Source organism: Chelmon rostratus, chromosome 12, assembly GCF_017976325.1.
Source record: "Chelmon rostratus isolate fCheRos1 chromosome 12, fCheRos1.pri, whole genome shotgun sequence".
Classification (NCBI taxonomy): Eukaryota; Metazoa; Chordata; class Actinopteri; order Chaetodontiformes; family Chaetodontidae; genus Chelmon; species Chelmon rostratus.
Genome location: NC_055669.1, coordinates 21,383,277 through 21,402,755, shown reverse-complemented (window position 1 = coordinate 21,402,755; position 19,479 = coordinate 21,383,277). Strand labels below are relative to the sequence as shown.

General features: G+C 41.0%; 1 protein-coding gene across 1 annotated transcript in view; it reads left to right on the top strand.

Annotated features, from left to right (window-relative positions):
- Positions 1-2,773: 2,773 nt before the first annotated feature.
- Positions 2,774-19,479, top strand: part of st6galnac3 (ST6 (alpha-N-acetyl-neuraminyl-2,3-beta-galactosyl-1,3)-N-acetylgalactosaminide alpha-2,6-sialyltransferase 3) — a 36,765-nt gene continuing 20,059 nt past the window's right edge. The window contains exon 1 of the mRNA XM_041949644.1: positions 2,774-3,195. Within this exon, the coding sequence (XP_041805578.1) occupies positions 2,837-3,195 (359 nt within the window). The 5' untranslated portion in view covers positions 2,774-2,836. The remainder of the gene's footprint in view (positions 3,196-19,479) is intronic.

Genomic DNA, 19,479 nt, shown 5'->3' with positions numbered 1-19,479 from the left:
TGGCATGTTAATGTAATAATTATTGCATATTAATTAATCGTGTTTAGAGCATTTTAATGAATGTCAAGGTTAAGTTCACACCCCAGTGCTATAATTCAATGATGACCGGGTTCCCGGCATTAAGCCTGCGTTTTTTTAAATAACCCACTTTATTTTTAACACACTCATGCATTAATATCTCAGGCTTTGGGTAGATTTTGTACTTCTCAGAGAGTGGCAAAATTATTGGGATTATAAAAGCGCACTCTGTTTGCGATTACTGCATGCCACACTGAACCAGCGCCGTCATGAACATTAAACCGAAACATGAATCACAGCTGAGAGGATGAAGAGGCCGTAACATTTTATTGATTTACAGGATGTAATGCTCAGTGATTTGTTGGGAGCTACATTCCAGCCCTATATAAGAAAATGTTCCTGTAGGGTTCTTAATTGTTAGATGAGGTTTTACACTCTTCCTCGTATGCAAATGTCATTAGTGTTCATGCAAAGCTATGAAGCTATAAGCCATGTCTATTTTTGTGACTGTACAACTCAGATGCCTGTTTTTATTTTTAAATGAACCTTAATTAATGCACATTCTCACTTCAAGTACTTTAGTTCAAGTACACCCCCAGTCTTCTAGTGTTTGTCCCTGAGCAGCTCTACTGTGGCAGTTGTGTATTCAATGCCTTGCTCAGGGGCTCCTCAGCGGAAGGTTTCCAGTTACAAACCCATGTGTCTCAAAAGCAGTTAGCCAGTCAGTTTTCCCCGCAGAGTTCAACCAATCTGTACGTGCTGAAAGGCATGATGGAGTTATGAGCAGGGGTGAAGGGAGCGGGCGATGATGGACTAGCTGCTGACAGCTCAAGGCCCCGGTGATGTGTGTCTCAACCAGCCAGTAAATGGAGAGCTACCAGCCCAGGTCCAGAGATCATTTCTTAACCCATGACTGAATCCATACGTGGGAGAAAAAAGCAATAGCAGGTAGCTCTGTTGGAGTAATGCACAAAAGACTTATGTCTCACAAGAAAGAAAATCAACACTGTTTTTATTTCCTTTCCAAACAGTCGGTCTTCTGTATGCACAGCAACGAGTCGCAGCAGTGGTGATAAGCCAAGTAGTCATAATAGAATTTACTTATGGGATTCTCTTTGCACACTAAAATTCTCTTGTTTGTTGATTAAACGCTGAACAGGCAAGCGAGAGCTTCATGTTCGCCGCCTAAACAGTCGTCCAGAACGCAGCACAAATGCAATTTGTATGCAAACCAGTGACATTACAGTTATTCTCCATTAAGCAAATGATCAAACAGGGCTTAGTCATGATACAACGGTTTTTCTTTTCTAACTTTCCCTTGCATTTATTCACTTAAGTAAGTTTAATCTCATCAAAACAAACCAAGCATATTAGCTTCAATTAGGTATATCTCCCATTTCAGATTCAGAGAGGGCTTTCTCCCTCCCTTGGAAAAGCGTAGCTAAGACCTGTTATTGAACATTCATTACAAACCTCCTTGCTCCAGTAAAATATAATACAATATAGAAAAAAATTTACAGAAAGATAAATGACAACTCTCTTGCTGCATAGTCGCAGTAAAACTGTGTTGTAACCTCTGAGGTCCCCAATTCAATTAACTTAATCAATGTTAGTGTTGGGCACAGTGACATTAATCTTAGGAAATAAAGGAAAATTATATAGGGTTGTAAAACCCTGATGAATAGTTTTTATAAATAATTACCAAATGCATTTTATTTTATGTTCTGATCACACAAGCCCTGTGCCAAAACATCACTTTAATATTATTATTGCCCACATGCTGTAAAAAGTATATGACAGACTTTAACATCAAGAGATGAAAATGAAACATGAGATGCAGTATATTTTAAAGGAAAATCACATTCAGAGCTTATCCTCCAGCATTGAAAAAGTAACCTAATTGAATTAAGTTAATTTAAAAGACAAGAGCACAGACATGCAGCTTTAAAGCTGTCTCCAATACTTTTCACCAGTCCAGCTCTAAATGGAATTCCTGCCCTTTAAGAAATCACACAATATTAATTTTTTAAGAATGTGTATCACTTTTTTCAAATATTTGAAGATATAAGATAAAGATTTTCTGTGTCCCTGAACACAAAATGACCATAAAATCCTGCAGGTCTCCATAGTGGTGCCTCAGTTAAGACTTTAAATTCTAATGTTGTTGTCTTTATTCTGTTTTGCAGCCTATGTTGCATTGCTAGTCTCTTAGTGCCAGAGGATGTTGTTACCTGTATATACAAACAAATGCAAGCAGGCTAAAACGCCTTGTTCTCGAGCTATAAAAGAGAATGATAAAGCACTGCGGTGTTTTGCATTGTGAGGCATTTCTTTTCTCTCGGTTTTAGTCATCTAGTTTTCTTGTGCCTCTATTGTGTGAGCTGTGCCACAGCCCCGCTGACTGTTGCCTTGGTTATTGATAGAAGTTTATGAAAGTTATGGATTGCTTATCCTCACGGTGGCAGACTTGAGATTTGAGACTTCAGTCACACATTGGTCACAAAAATGAGAGCTTGAGATGCAACTTGGACTTGACTGCTATAGAACATGACATACTTGAGACTTAACTCCTTGAGTTGCACTGGACTTCCCTCAACTGATTCAACCAGAGACTTGATACCCAACTTGGACTTGGACATGGGACTTGACTTGACTTGACCTGTCTCTGTTTCCCTGACATACTTGAGACACAACTCAGACTTAATTGAGCTTTAATGCAATATGATAATGTTTAATTAGTGGGACTGACTTGCTTCCTCTCTTCCAGCCTCTGAAGCTGCACTGTGAGCTCTGCAGCATCGTGTCCAGCTCCGGCCAGATGTTAGGCCAGGCTGCCGGCCCCCAGATCGACCGCTCTCCCTGCATCTGGCGGATGAACAACGCACCCACGCGGGGGTTCGAACGTGACGTGGGCCAGCGCACTACGCTGAGAGTCGTGTCGCACACCAGCGTCCCCCTGCTGCTGCAGAAGCCCCAGTACTTCTTCGGCCAGGGCAACGACACCGTCTACGTCGTGTGGGGGCCGCTACGAAACATGAGGAAGGATGGGAAGGGCATCGTGTACAACATGCTGCGTCAGGCGGCGGAGAACTACCCTCATGCACGAATCTACGTCACCACAGAGGACAGGATGAACTACTGTGACATGGTCTTCAAGAAGGAGACAGGAAAAGACAGGTGAGTCAGACCACAGTCTTCTTCATTTGTTGGCAACGGCATCACTACATTTCACAGCAGACCCCCACGTTTTCTCACAAATTCACCTCTCAGTGGTTTAACATTCACTGTTCTCTTCACTGCTATAATATCGACCTTATCGATGCTGACGGTCTGCTCAAAGCTCTGCGCTTTCCTCATCTCAAATCCCCCCTTTCATGAGGCGTTATCAAAGTGATTTACTTAGCTTTCCCTCTGACGAGGCTCTACACGGCACTGGAGGCCATTCTCTTAAGAGAAGCTTTCATGAGGAGCCTCAGAAGGATGCACTGCCATGGTTATAGACATTAGCCAAATGCCGGTCTGGGGAAAATCTGGTTAATGAGGTCGCATGATGCTGGCAGTCTTTCTAAACACCCGAGCTGCAGCCGGTCTCACAACTTCTCTGACAGCATCTTGGCATGTTTTGAATTTGCAAAATGGTAAAACTTTACAAGCTACAGATCATTAAAGGAAAAGTTGTAAAGAGTATTTGTTTGATGAAGACATCTGGCAACAACATGTGCTAAAATTTCACTCTGTTTTTTAAAGACACCACCTAGCAACTAATTTCTGTATCAATTCCCCAAAGAGAATTGCAGGTTAATGACTATGAGAACCAGGCTCCAGGCTCGCTATTGTTTAGGATGGACCTCATTCTCAGACTAGCCTCTGCTCATGTCTACAAAACTGAACACTCCTGCCTCGCCCACGTGTCATCAAGACCTCTCTTAACTTCTTAAGAGGATTAACATGTTCCGCAATAGGCGTAGCATCCATTCCATTTCAGCACCATTGTCTCGCTCTTATTCGGGATGGCAGGGTTAACAACGAATTTCATGTAGAGCGTCCGTGTTCGCCCAGCTCAGCTGTTCCGAAAGCCCACAAAGCACAGATAGAGACGTGGGATTAGCGAGGTATGCTCGGGGAGAAGAATCTCATTACAAGACACAATGCTCCTGGGTGTGATGCAGCTTCAATCATTACTGATTGGTAACAGAGACCAAACTTGAGGTGTGAACAAAGAACCACATCTAATGCATATAGAATGAGTACTGAGAGGTTTGTCTATATGTCTGCCTGCCCGTCATTTTTTGTGTCTGTCTGAAACTTGGCTGCACATATTCCAGTATTAAGAAGTAATAATTGTCCGTGGAAGAGCTTTTAAATCATCCTGAAAGACAGCAGTAAGAGCACATTTTAACGTAAAGCTAGATAAGGACGAAACTGCTATCATTATGTTGAGCTTGTGCAGTGTGGTTTCACTCCAGAAACAAACTACAGCTCTACATTTGCTCACTTGGCCGTGGAAACTCTTTTTCCTGAAGTTCACAGCAATGCAGCACTTTAAAAAATCATCTGAAAATAAACGTAGCCAATTTGTTTTCTCTGCTCGTCCGTGCGAACGACATTTATTAATGTCTTGAAGTCCACAGCAACGTCTTGAAGCACTTTTACTTGGACCAGCTCGTCTGTCTTTGCCCTGTGATTTGTGTGTGTGTTCACTGCTTTATTGTCAGCGCTTGCTGCATGGTGCGGGGGATAATCGTCAGCTTGGTGGAGATGTAAGTGATCGAACAGGTCTCTAATTATCCAAATTGCCGCGAGCAGCCAAGGAGATGCCTCGGCTTCGACTTGCTGATCAGACTCGGCGCGCCGTGGCGCGACGCTGACTGACGGGCTCGTCAGTCAACCGAGCCACCTCTCCGCCTCTCCACGAGTAATTTCAAACCAGACGTAAAGGGTCTGCCAGGGAGCTCAGTCATGTCTGGACAGAGGTCGGGAGAGATAAACTTAAGGAGACTCAGGTGGAGAAGTTCGATGATCTAAAAAAAGCAAAGTGAAGACCACCTCAGTCCAGTCTGAATTAACTCCATGACCAGGACCAGCTGATTTCAAGTCAAAAAGGCCAAATGAGACCATCCAGTGCTGCTCAAGACCAAGCAGGAGCTAATAAACCGCCACTAATACTGCATACTAATTACTAATACTGCATACTAATTACTAATACTGCATAATAATTACTAATACTGCATACTAATTACTAATAGTGCATAATAATTACTAATACTGCATAATAATTACTAATACTGCATACTAATTACTAATAGTGCATAATAATTACTAATACTGCATTATAATTACTAATACTGCATACTAATTTATTTCAGTGTGTTTGCACAAAGTGATTTATTTTTTATTTTGTTTCCTTAAATGTGTCTGTTGCTGTCGAGCTTTTCTTCAGTGTGCTACATTCAGCCACTTTTCCACCATATAAACAAACTGCTCAAAATTGGCATGTGGTATTGAATTGGGACACAGTGACGATCGTCGCAGGATGGATTGCTGAAAGGAAATCGAGCTGCTCACAGCTTGGAAAAAAATTAAACGCATGGCGGTAATGAAAAAATTACTCAGTAACACCTCAGAAAGCAGTCAAAGAAGTATTATAGATCTTTGAAAAAAAAATGGAGCCGTGAAGAAGGATACTATGAAAATCTGTATATAGTACATACTAGATATTATTTGTGTGTAATATGGAATAGGAATCGAGTGGAGATGCACCACATCAGCTTAAATAACGATAAATAACAACGTTTCGCTGAAGATGTGCAGACGTAGATAAATCTGCAGGAGCTGTTCTAAACTCTAACACCTGAATAAACCATACAATAGATTCAACAATACATCAGTACATGCACAGAATTCTGTTGGGGAAAACTGTGTTTGTCTGCTGGCAGGGACAACATCCGTGTTTACGTATTTTCAGACAAAGAGAAAGCATATCTTGATGACTCAGCTGTTTAAAGCACAACATCACGGTGACGTCCGGGGTTCAAATCCGGCCGGGGACGTTCGAAGCTTGTCGTCCTCGCCTCTCACCCTGTCCGTCCATCCATCCATCCATCCATCCATCCATCCATCCATCGAGTCATCCTCTTCAGCGAACAAAAAGCAGAAAATAATCTAAAAGAAACAGGCAGGAATATTTTTAATCAACATCTAACAGGAGCCAAGGCAACGTCTGACCACAGCCATGGATGTAAATGTATTTGACAGCCGGTTAAACATATGATTCATGTAATTGCGCACTGCGGCTCGAAGTTGCGCGGACTGAACCTATCCGTCATCAGTGCTACCTCCTGAGCTGCAGTCGTTGGCTGTCGGACCGTATCGGCGTGGCCCTGTTACCAGCGGTAGATAACAGACCTCGCGACGACACAGGACTTAAATCACAGTGTCACTTTACAGCGCTGCCACCTGGGCCTGCGTGACCTGGGTCCCTGCTTCCCAGCCAGCTGCTCCCTCATAGCGTGAGTGTGTAGGTTTGTGTGTGTGTGTGTGTGTGTTTGTGCGGATGTGTGTATCTTCACAGGTGTGACACCCTCTGTTTCTGATAGCGTGGTGTAGCGTGGGCAATTTTATTTATCTCTGTACCTATTCATTTCTGTGGTCTCCCGATTCCGCCGAATCAGGATTCTTCAAGATTTTATTCCTTTAGCTTTTTCAACTTTTAGAAAGTTCTGTAAAAACTACAAGGTAATCGTTGTACTTTTGAAAAAAAATACGATTTTTTCTGTATACTCTTTGTTTGTGTTTTTATAAGAGTGGTCAATCACACTGAATGCAGTTTTGACCATGAAAACATAGCGTAGGCTTTACACATGAGGCTTTGTTTTAATGTTTTGAAACCTGTGTTCTTCACATAAGTCTGCAGCCTTCTTTTTCCTCTATATTTTTCCTCTCCCAGTCTTTGAGGTAAAGGGAAGTTTTGTTGACCGGTCACCGTGTCGACGGTGATATGACTTCAGCGATTGATAAGATTCAGTGCAGGCAGGGATGCCAGCTTTAGAAAAACAGCAACACTAATGGCTGGACTAGACTAGACATGCTCACACAGGATTTGGGAGTCAGTTGGCTTCAACACAGCCAAGAAAATGCAGACGTCATTTAGATACACTGCAACTCATTTACTTTTGTCTGCTTGCGTGTCTCCCAATCATTCATCAACACACACAGCGTGAAATTAGATTACATTTACGTGTTTTTAGTGTGCAAACTTTGTGGTGTCACATCTGTCCTGCAGTTAACTCCGTTAAGTGGATGTTGTGCATCTTCTTGTTTCATTTGACAGACAAACCTAACACCAACGTCCACCACACATCTGTATACGTCTCTGCGGTTCATACAAATGTTGAACATGTGCAGCATGATGCGCAGCAGAGCACGACATACAAACGTTATGAGTAACTGCTCGTCAGAACGCTGCTCAGAGGCGTGACTCGTGATCAAAAGCTCACATGTGACCCTTTAACTTGAGGACATCACAGATGCCATTTAGTCATAGCTCATTCACTTCCTTGTAGTCCAGTTTCCATCACTGTCAGACGCATCCAGCATGAAATTAGATTAGATAGTACTTCCTGTTGCGTACAGTATTTTATGTTTTGACATCCGGCTGATTGTGACAGGGAAATCTGTAAGGTGACATGTTTGTGAGGGATTGTTTTGCGATGAAGAGTCTGTTGTCTTGCTGTGGTTGTCAGATGGGAGTAGGCAGAGTGTGGTTTAAGCAGATGTTATATGGACAATCTTAACTCGGCTCCAGCCAAGTGTAAACAAGTATGGCATTATGGCCATCGCCATCTTGGTTTTTTGAGCCAGAAGTGACCATATTTGGAAGGGAGGGTGGAGCTGAGGAGGATACACGTTGCTACACCTCTATTCTGTTTGGATCTGATTCAGAACTCGAAACTGTAGCAACTTATCAATCACAAGGTAGCCACGCCCTGAACCATACCCTGCTTTATCGTCTATTTTACTCTGAATGGGACCATAATTTACAAAATGACTTTACTGTATTGAAGAAGACTTGAAACTAATAAGAGCATGAACTCATTAAGAAAATGTGTCCTCAAGTCAAGCCAGAAGTAGGGTCATTCTCTCATACGGGTTCATACAATCTGACTTCTTAACCAGTGGAGTCGCCCCCTGCTGGCCATTAGAAAGAATGCAGGTTTCCGCATTAGCGTCCAACATGTGTAAAGCCTATGGGTACAGTGAAATGAGGATGAAACTGTGGAACTGTGATCAAACATAAATCTTCAAATTTGAGCAATAATAATCTGAGCAGGTTATTTTTCATACCGGGCCAGAATGAGTGGCAGCAAACCAGAAGTTAGAAAAGTGACACAAACAAATGATCCTTAACGGGCTCACTGATGCTTCAGGTTAAGCAACAGTCTCACCAAAGAACCAAAAATGGATGTTTCATGTGCAATTCATCATCAGGGGTGAGTCACTCTAATCACAGATGAACTTAATAGCAGATGCTCCACTCTCCAAATATGTGGTGATTTTTATTTTAATCTGTTTTTATGAGCGTGAATGTCATGGCTGCGTAATCATGCTTCATAATCTCCAGCCGTCCACTTCATGAGTGTAAGTACCCCTGGCAGTCAGCGCTTACTCATCCTAAAATAGTTTTGGGTTGAAAATTAAACACCATTCAGTTCAACAGCTCCTCTGTGTATTAATCACGGTCTAAGAGACTCGGTTCAGTATTTGTGAATATGAGCAGCTCTTTACCAAAGTCATGTGTCGCAGATCTGAGACGCCTTTGTGATGTTTTCATTTAGAAAAGCCTGGAGGTGCTCCAGTCAGGATGAATTGGGAAAGACAGAAGAGGGGGACGCACCCATGGAGACTCTCCTGGGATGAGGGAGTATTTTGTCGTATAAAACGACATCATCCCAGTGGAATAAAAGCTCACTGTTATATCAACACTCAAACTAAACCTTTTTGGTATTCCCCTGTTCATTGTCTGTGATAGTGCTTTAGGTTTTACTCTTGATAAGTTCTGAGTTTTGGCTCCAGACTTCATGTGTTTTAAGGACAGTATCTCGAAATACTCCATTGGACAGATTGACAGTCTACCTGGACAGAGCAGGAACTGCACACCCTGACAAAATACTGGACATGGTGCTGGAAGCTTGATGACATATATAAACATCATGCAGGAATTTAGTGAAATCAGCTAAACTTTTCAGTAGATTAGCATATATATAAGTTTTATTAAATTAATGTTAATTAATGTTAATCCAATTTCTAGTTATTATTTTCAGACCATTAAAGAATTTAAAATACTTTTTTAGAATTTTTTAAAGACCCATAGACTTAGACATCCAAGCATGCATTGCTTGATACTTTAAAATGTTATGTTTATGTCCTTTAAGATAACTTGTGATTATTTCTTTTCATAATAATGAAAGCAGTGTTGCTAAGCAACCTTATGTGTTAAGCAGAGGTGGAAATACTCATACTCTTAGTTTTACATGTGTGGTGTTGAGTCTGAAATGCTTCCACACTTTTCTTCATAAAGGGTCTCATCATCTGTTCATGGCCCACCATTTTCCTCCGTTTTGTTTTAACGAAGAGAAGAAAAATTGTGTTTATACGCAATCGGTTTCGGTCAGATCATTTCAGAGAAAATCAGTTACACTTAAAACATAAACCCAGTTTCACTTAACACAGATGGAATTCTTGTCTTTGTCGCAGACCTGCTTCGTTGTGCCGTTATGTATAAAAACATGTTACGGTGCATCTTTACGTGTCTGCTATTCCAGACGAAGCAGCTGAAAATTGCTGCCTGACGATGAAATTTTCTAACACAAAGTGAAGGAATATGACAGAAAGCACCGATCACTGAACTTTGTTGATGCAGTCTCCGTCCTGATGTGATCGAGAGCTCCAATGTCAAATGACTCCCCGCCAGTGCACAGGCTTTTGTTTACAGGGTGCGCAGTACGTGACTGTATCTATAATTGCGTCGTGTATTGGACGTGAAGTGGAGAAGAAATAGCAGATAGCAGGATTGTTGCCGCCGGCTCTTGTAGGAGATTGAAACACAGTGTTTGCAGCATCACCACAGAACTGTAATTTCATGCTTATCATGACGAGCCGTTTAAAGAGAAAAGCGAGAAGGAGGATTCATTGTGTTTCTCTCTACATGAAGCTGTGATTCCCACTGTACGCAGCCCTAAGAATCACAACTGAGCGTGTTGCCCGCCATCCAAACCCAAGAATTTGTCACTGAGCAAGCGTGTAATGACATTACATTTCTGTGTTGAAAGCTTGCAATTGCTGTGAAATTATCTTATTAAATGAAGCCGCTGGAAACGGCGAAACACAAATAACCCGGCGTTCGGGGCGGCTGTTCATCGGGTCAAAAACGGTCAATTCAGAAGAACGAGGAATTCATCACAGTGTTTGCTCCCGAAGGAAGAGGGGATCAGCGGCTCGTCATTTTCTCTGTTGTTGTGACCCCGTCTGAGAGAGACATGAGACGGCAGTCGGAGGGAGAGAAGCAAATTGTCAGCTGAAGGCGAAGTGCAGCCTTCCTTAAAGTCTGTTTGCATTTAAGTCCTAATGATGTGATGACACTCGGAGGATGTTAGCAACACTGCTAGCGGGGGAGGGGCGTTGGGTCTCCAGTTGAAATTTCAAAAAGGAAAAGATCCTTTAATCCTTTTTATCTGTATTAGTGGGGGCTTCCTTCACAGCTCCTGTATTCTAACTGTATTTTTTAAAACTAAAAGTGCTTCACTCAGGAAGTATAAAAGCTACCAAGCAACTCTGCTGCCAGACCCTCTTGTATTTGCCAATGCTATTACTGTTATTACTGTTATTATTATTCCTAATAGGAAATCTGAAATGCACAGAGCTCTAGTCCTGTTCTAAGCCTCCTCAACTTGCATTGTGGCCTAATTGTCCTGATGATGGCGCTCCACCGATCCTCAAAATTTAAAAACTTTTGCAATTCGTAGCAAATCATTCGTACACGCAACAACTTTTCACCAAAACATTGGTCCAATGTGATGATGCTTTGAGCTGATAGGAATTATGACATTAATCACTCTGTTTTTCTTAAGAACTGTAAAACTAATTGATCCTCGCAGATTGTTGCATTATCAAAAATTGAGCCCACGGCACAACAAAATGTTCTACTGCAAATCCCGATGTCATGGTAGTGTGGTGTTGTATCTCAAGAACAGAATCTTTGCAAGCATTTTGAATTCGATCTGACATCTTCATGTTGCCTGCATGAACTTCTCTGAATTTCGTCTCGATAACTTCATGTTTGACACTAGTTTGAAATCTGGTGAACGCTGAGGTCACGGTGTGAAGTTCTGTCGTTTCTCACTTACTTGCTGAGGTTGTGAGTCCTGCGTGATGCAGGATAAACATGATGCTGCTTACTCGGGCTTTGTGCTGTGAGGATTAGAGCCACATGATTTCAAAGATATTTTTAATTGAAGCAGTTTTAAATAATAAATAATTATATTTTTAAGTACCAATTAATCATGAAATAATCATTTGTCTGCTCCTTTTCCTCGTCTTCCCTCTTTTCCTCTTCCTTCTCTGCTTCTTCCTCATCTTCCCCTTCTTCTTCTTCTTTGCTGCTCAGAATGCCCTTCATGCACACTTCTCTATAGGTTCATTTAGCTTAGCTATTAGCCTTTATGCACAGTGTGTCCTCAGGGGCTTCCGTAGCGCAGTAGTTTTACTTTAGTATGTACCTTTAATATGCTGCTACAACAGCCTCCACTCTTCTGAAAGTACTACCTCAAGAGACTTTTTGCCGTTCAGCCACATGAGCATTGGTGAGGCCAGGTACTGATGCTGGTTAATAAAGGAGGTGTGTGCATTAATGGGTTACAGCTTAGATTTGGAGGGTGCACAGATGGGCTCCATAACTGACATGCAGCTCCACAAAAAATAGCGAGAAAGCAAAACCGTGATTGGTTAGCAGTGGTGGACTCCTGCTGCCTGAGGACCAGGGGGAAAATAAGATAAAAAGGGCACCAGCTGCATACGCTAAATTGTGTTTTCTCCACTGGAGGGCACCCAAGAGGGCACTTTATCATGTCTTCTCCCTAGAGGTCACATTTTCTTGCACACTGAACCACTGTCGAGCTAATTTTATCATGCTTTATCTACCATAGGAGCATCCAAGAGGGCACTGCTGCTGTGTTTTGTGTTTTGTGTTTGAATATGGGGGCGCCAGAGGGAGGGGTTGGGTGGGATCGACAGGTGTTGGTTAGCAAGTACTGATTGCTGTTAGTAAGACGGACATTAAACAACGTCAAGGAAGGTGAAATTATCTGCTGCTGTTAATTTACACACAACCAGCGAAGGCAGAAACATAACAGCGATTTCATTTTGAAACGTGGTCTCCTAATAATGGAATGGAAGTAATGGAAGAAGAAGAATGGATGTGACTCCAGTTCTATTAGTATGTGTGTAGCCCACTGCTGCTTTTTGTCACAAAGTAAATGAACTAAAAAGAAATTGTGTCCACATACTATTGGACACATATTTTATTTTTATGTTTATGTCTGATTGGTTTTTTAAAAAAAGTTCTATGTTAGGAAAACAGCCAATGATTTTTGCATTTTATCACACAGCATGATACCTTGTGTGATACCCGCGTGTAGGATGCGGTCTCTGCTCACCAGCGTGTTTGAAAAAAGTCTCCTCGATGCAGTGGAAGCTGCATGGAAACAAAATCAAGGTTATTCTACCAGCTGGACTATATCGCAGGTAGACATGATGGTTTGCCTGCAGCAACAAAAGCAGTAAATGCATCTTCTGTTCTGCTTTGCAGCGCCTGATTGAATAAGCTCCACTGGGCAAAATCTCCCAAACACACACCTGCATCACTAGTCATGTAGCAACCCAACCACATCTAATAAGCTTTATTAGATCAAATGGCTCCGTGGCTTCAGAAAAATAACACTCTAAAGAGATAAAATGGCCTCATAATACAAGGCTCCGTGGTGTGTCAGTGTGTATTAGGGACATGTCTCTGCACCGCTGTCACCAAGATAGGTTCTTGCATATTTCTGCTTTTTATAAGAGTTATATTTGTCCTCTAAGGGGCTGTGGTGCTCTTAAAAAGCACAAGAGGGTAAGATGAAAGTTTATTGGATCCTGTTGGGACATTGTATAGCTACAGCTGCAAACACTTGGATTCAGTAGGAGAAACATGGAAACTAATACTAGAAACATGCAATATTATATCAAGAAGGATATTAAGTACTGTTGAAACTACAGGAATAGTACAATAATTGACAATACAGTAGATAAAAATGTATTTTCACTGACATTTACTACATTTATATTCAGTAAAAAGGTTCATATGTATATATAATATATAAAGGAAACTATTCTCAGATTTTTTTGACATTAATCAACATGTATTTTACAAGCACAAATGGAAACTATTCTCTGGCTCCAGCTCATTACATGTGAGGGTTTGCTGCTGTTCTCTGCTTTGTACATTTGTAAAGTGAAATCTTTTGGTTTTGAACTGCTAGTTAGACAAAACAGGACAATTAATAGATTTTTTTTTACTTTCTCTCTCTCTAGCTTCAGCCCAAATGTCAACACTTGTGTTGTAAAAGTATACAAGATAGCAAAAAATGGAAAAGATAACAGAAATCACCTGTTTCTAAAAGGATTTTAGCGGTGTAATGTAAAGTGTGGTATGAAAAGCAAACTGAGAGCAGTAATGTAAATTTCCAGCGATACAAGCGCTCTGTAAAACATGTTTTGTCTTCACATTAATCAGGTCTGCAGATGGCCTTGCCCTCCTCCTCCCAGTCTTTCTCCTTCTCTTCTTCTTGTTTTCCAGGCCGATGTTTGACATTTTAACTGCAGCAGGTACAGAATTCAAAGTCTCCTCGACAGAGCAGATAACTTGCTCTCTCTACGTGTCTCATGGATCCTCTTAACAGCTTCTGATTTAAACAGGCTTTTCTCTGATGTTTAGGCTGGTTAAAGACTTGTTTCTCGCTGCTCTCTGTACTGTGGAATCACAATCAAATACAGTAGCCTGCAAAATGGGCCAGAACATAAAATGCAAGATGTGCAGCTGCTGCATAATCTGGGGCACCGCTCACTCTGTGATGTCAAGTAATGCTTTTACTGGCACAAGCAGGACAATGATGGATCTTCTATCAGTGTCCAAAAGGAAGAAGAATGAGTGCAGCCATAATGCCCCGTGCTGCGTCAGCTGTAATGCACCCTGTCACTGATGTTGTGTTATATGTTCAGCTCTAAATTGGATGTGAACTAGTCACTTCAGATTATAGTTGTACAACTCTGTGTGAAAAGGGACACAATCACCTCTTGGCAGCAGCATTAAAATCTGCTTGTAAAATTGTCAAGCCCTCATCTCCGCAAACAGAGCAACCGCCTGTTCTTGAGAGTTTCTCAGAATAATAATTCAGCTGTTCGCTTTGCCTGACAAACACAAGCTTTCAGGCTTCTTTTCCATCAGTTAACGCAGACCATCACTGCTTTGCATTTTGTTTTCAATCTCTAAAAGCATTGACACACAAATCATAGTAATCCCAGTTTTTTTTCCCTCTGCAGAGCCATGTGAAATTACTGTAGATGCTTTACTTTTGGTCAGCTTTCAATGCTGCTCCCAAAGATTTCAACCCTTTCAAGTGCTTAAAGTCATACCATATTATACTCTGGAAAAATGGTTATACAGTTATCTCTGAAGTTATCTCTCTGAAATCTCTGAAACTATTATGAACCTTTGGTACTTTAAGGCCAATTCTATTCAAAACACCTCGGCCAATGCAGTTTTTCCCCAATCCTGCTGACAAACAAACAAACCGAACCAAAACTATAACCACCTTGTCTGAGGTAAAAATAATAATATCACAATATAAAAGTACATTTATAAGAAAAAATACTCTCTTCAAAATGTTCCTAAAGAATAGAAAACAAAAATACTTATGCAAAATATAACATTATTATTATATTATTGGATTATTATACATCATATTTTCACCTAATTTTTATGTGATGAATTAATCTTCTTATCATTTTTAAGGCTTTTCTTGTCAATTGATGAATCTTTTGGTCAATTAAATGTGAAAACAATGAGAAACCTACATTATAGTGTCCCAGAACCCAAAATGACATCTACAGATCGCTTGTTTTGTCCAACCAACAGTGAAAAACCCAAAGATGTTAAATATTAGAGCATACAGTCATATTTGAGAGGCTGGAATCAGTGAATATTTGGAATTTATGCTTAAAGAATATCTAAATTGTTGCAGATTAAAATCTTCTCAGCTCTTGCATTAACATGTAAGCAGCATTTTAATGATGTGCTAATTATAGCTACTTTATATACGGCTACATAGTTTCATTTATAGCAATTCACCCTATGTTAGAAGTAAATCAGATATTTTGTTTGTAAAATCTAAATCTGCGCACTAATTAGTGACTTTCATCTGTCTTAAACAGTCTGCACCGTGAGCCTCCCCTCAGACAAAATCTGGGATCTACAGTTCCCATGATGCTTTGAGGGATGTAAACAGGGAACACACAGTTGACATGGATTCAGTTAGTCAGCTGCTGGCTACAAATTATCCCTGTTTTTTTAGCCTAAGTTTGTTTACATTTTAGCAAGGTATCATTAAGGATCCATTAAGTGCACCGAGTTAGCTGTTAGCCGTTTAGTGTACCCCTGAATCTGCAGAAGATTCACTTTGATACTGAGGAAAACTAAAAAATGAGACGATTTTCAGGCAACTTCTGGACCTAAAAGGAGTCTCTTTTTTGTATGATTTCCAAGCGGATTTATGGGCGTTCACAGTGGACAGTGAAGATAATGATATCCTGGGGTCCGTTTCACAAAGCAGGTTCAACAAACTCTGAGTGTAACCCTGAACTCTGAGTTGATCTACTCTGAGATAGGAAACTCTGAGTTTTCGATTCCACAACAGCAGATTTGCGTTAGTTTGATTAACTCAGAGTAGGTTCACCTCGAGTTAAGCGCGTGCACCGCAACTTTGAAAAGACAGCATCAATGGAACCCCGATTTGAGGAGTCACCATGGCAACAGGGAAGCGGAAGGCTGCCTACTTCACGCCACTGGAAATTAGACATTTTAATGCGCTCGAATATGAACACGTTTTTAGACGGAAGTCCAACACCGCTGCAGCTGCGAAGGAGAGGGAGACGGCGAGAACATTGCTGCTCGGGTCAATGCGTGAGTATAAATGTAGTCCTTTGAAATCACAATAATATAACAGGGCAAAACTGCTTGAATGGTCGCCTATTAATTTATTTCATTTAGGTGCAATCCCGCGGGGGAGAAGCGCACTTGGCAGCAGCTTAAAATGAAATATAAAAACATGGTTCAAACAGGTAAGACCTCTGCATCATCTCATGGAGGTAGCTACCTCATTTTGATCATGTTTTACATTGTAAAGTAAATATTAAGTGGCTCCCTTTCATTGTAAAATTGGTTATATTGTGTTCATATAATGTTTTGTTTTTTGTTAACGAATGAAATAAAATTTAAAAATGAAAAGAAGTGTTCTCATCTATATCATGTTATGTTAAATAATTAAGCCTATATTTAAACTAACACAGACTTTTACTCAGCTAACATAAAGAAGGCAGATGCACGAAGAACGGGTGGTGGCCCAAAACCGATAACTGTCTGGAAAAGCAAGAACATCGTGGTCTGATAACTATCTCCTGACGAATATTTAATTCTCTGCGCAGTATCGCTGCACCTTCATCCACGGGATCATGATCAAAAGACGTTAACATGCCATGTTAACGAAAAACGTCACCACCTACTGTGCCTAATGGACTTCCACTGACTGATATTTTTAATGATTTTTTTAATAACAGACGGCAGAACTATGCCAAAACTCGTCTGCCGACTCAATGAATGAATGAGGAAATGAATGCGGTGTGTGGTTGAAAGAGGGCGGAGACACAGAGAAACTCGAGGTTTCTTGAGTAAAACCTGGTCCCGACCAGGTTAGGTTCATAGAGTCAGTTACTGCGGTAACTGACTCAGAGTTTAAGTTACCTCTGTCTGTACAGGCTTGAGTTACCCCTCTTTCTCTGGTTTGACTTACCTTCCTATGTGAAACGGAAAACTCAGAGTTTCCCTCATTTCAGGGTTAACATACTCGGAGTTTTCAGTAAACCTGCTTTGTGAAACGGACCTCTGGAGTGTTTAAGTCACACTGAATGATAAAAATATGAGTATCAAGTTTGTGTGCATGTGTTCAGATTTGACTGTATTATGACTCAGACGAGAGCCGTTTTTGATGCAAATTGTGGCACTTAGGTAGCAAGGCTTTTAAAGTATCTTAAAGGCGCCCTGTGCTGTGTCCTTGTAAACAAACAAAAGTTGTGTTTACATTCAGTGTCACTCACCAGAACGTATTGTGTACATCCTTGAGGTCTAACAACACGATGAATTCAATCATAAAACGCTTGTTCTTAAAAGTTTGAAACCTGCATTATTTACATCTGTTTTTACTAGCAGGCAGGCTTCTTCTTTCCTGACTTTGATGATTACCATGTTTTAGTGTGACGCCATTGGTAGGAATGTAAATCACGTCAAAGTGTAAACCCGCCGTGATGTCACTTATTGGCTTGTGGACTACTGTTTTGAAGCGTTGAGATTGGCGTTATTGTCGTCGCCACCTTGGGTTTTTTTGCAGTCAGAAGTGACCAAATATGGATGAGAGGGTGGAGCTGGGGAGGATAGACATTGCTACTCCTGTATTCTGATTGGATCTGACTGACAACCTGAGGACACACGGTGGTAGCAAGGTTTAAAACATTTTTAACACCGGCTTCACTTTTCAGACCAGGAAGGTGCGTCCACTATTTATACAGCCTATGATCACAGCACTCAGTTGTGACAAACACAGCCGGGAAACACAGGGAATCTTTAATTGCCTCCATGAGCGGTGCGTTGTTGTGACTGCTGACCATGTTGGTGAGTGGCCAAATCAGCAGCCAAACTACAATAACTAACTTCCTGTTGTTGTCTGTCTGTGCCTTCGCATCTTTTCAGCTTGAAAACCTCTGGTCTGCTAAATGTAGAGTAGAAGTATAAAGTATTTAATATGGAAATCACATGAAGAAGAAACTGTACAATACTTAAAAAAACTGTACCTGGTTAGTTTTCACCACGGCAGACATTGATTGATCGTGTTCATGTGCGTGAATATCTATACTGCATATTTGATGCGGAGACTAAATGCATAAGAGATGTGGCATTGTGTAAATGTGTCAAATTAGGGAATGCATTACACGTTAAAGGAAGAGTAATCACTTCATTATTCCGTCCGTCACACCTTTCAGATTTCTGATTTGTGTGCAGCATCATTTACCACCTTCATAATGTGCTGTGATGAACATGAAAATGTAAAATCACGGCAGCGTGCGCTGTAAGCCTCCTGTAAAACCAGGAGTGGTGCTGCTTTGTTGGAGCGAGAGGGTTTTGCATATTAAGGTCGTAACACGTGTCTACGCGAGCAGCCGTAAATCTTCTTTACTGTAAGAGAGGGGGACCCGGTGTGGCTTAAGAGCAGCCTGAACAGTCAGGGAGAGTTTAATAGTACTATAGGGGATGTTTGCACGGGATTAGTCCCTGTTGTGAAGCTCTCTAAGGTGTGACACTAGAGAGGGGGCTGCTCTAAATTATTCAACAGTACAAGTGAGATTAATTGATTATTGATCTTTAGATCAATGATAATCAGTAGTTCTGTGTGTAATTCTGGATCTCAGGTCTTTGTCTTGTTCTCTGTCTCTGGAGAAATCTCTTAAATTGGTCCTCATCTGTTTTGCTAATCCTTGGTTTTCACTCCCCTGGTCTTGGACAGGCATCACATTAACATGTTGAGTGGGCTGCAGAGCTTTCAGACCACTTACCTCAGACTGTTTTACTTCCTCTGTTTTTCTGTGTTTTACTGCAGGTTTTTTTTTTCTGAGTTGTAAAAATGGCTCACTTTTACCAAACCTATCCAGACTCACCTCCTCTGACCTTCCACTATTTGTTACTCTGCTTTTTTCCACCTAAATAAATCTTCATAAATGGTTTATGGCCCTAGTGCAGATAGACAGTGTTGTTGATATGGCGGACGAGTAGAACATGGCACTAACACCACCAGAGTCGCCTCTTTGATTCTCTTTGAGGGCAAAGACTTAAAGGAGTTAAGTAGTAAAGCCTATTCTTTATGCTGCTGACTTAAATTGGTTCGGATAAACCTCTCAGTTTGCATGAGGCTTTCATTTCCAAGACACTTTATACTCACTTTGAATTATACGTAAATCAGACTCCTCTCTTTTAGCAAACCAAATTCTGTTTACGATGAGGTGTGTTAAGTTCTTAGCTTGGGTCATGTATAATGGTTGGATTCT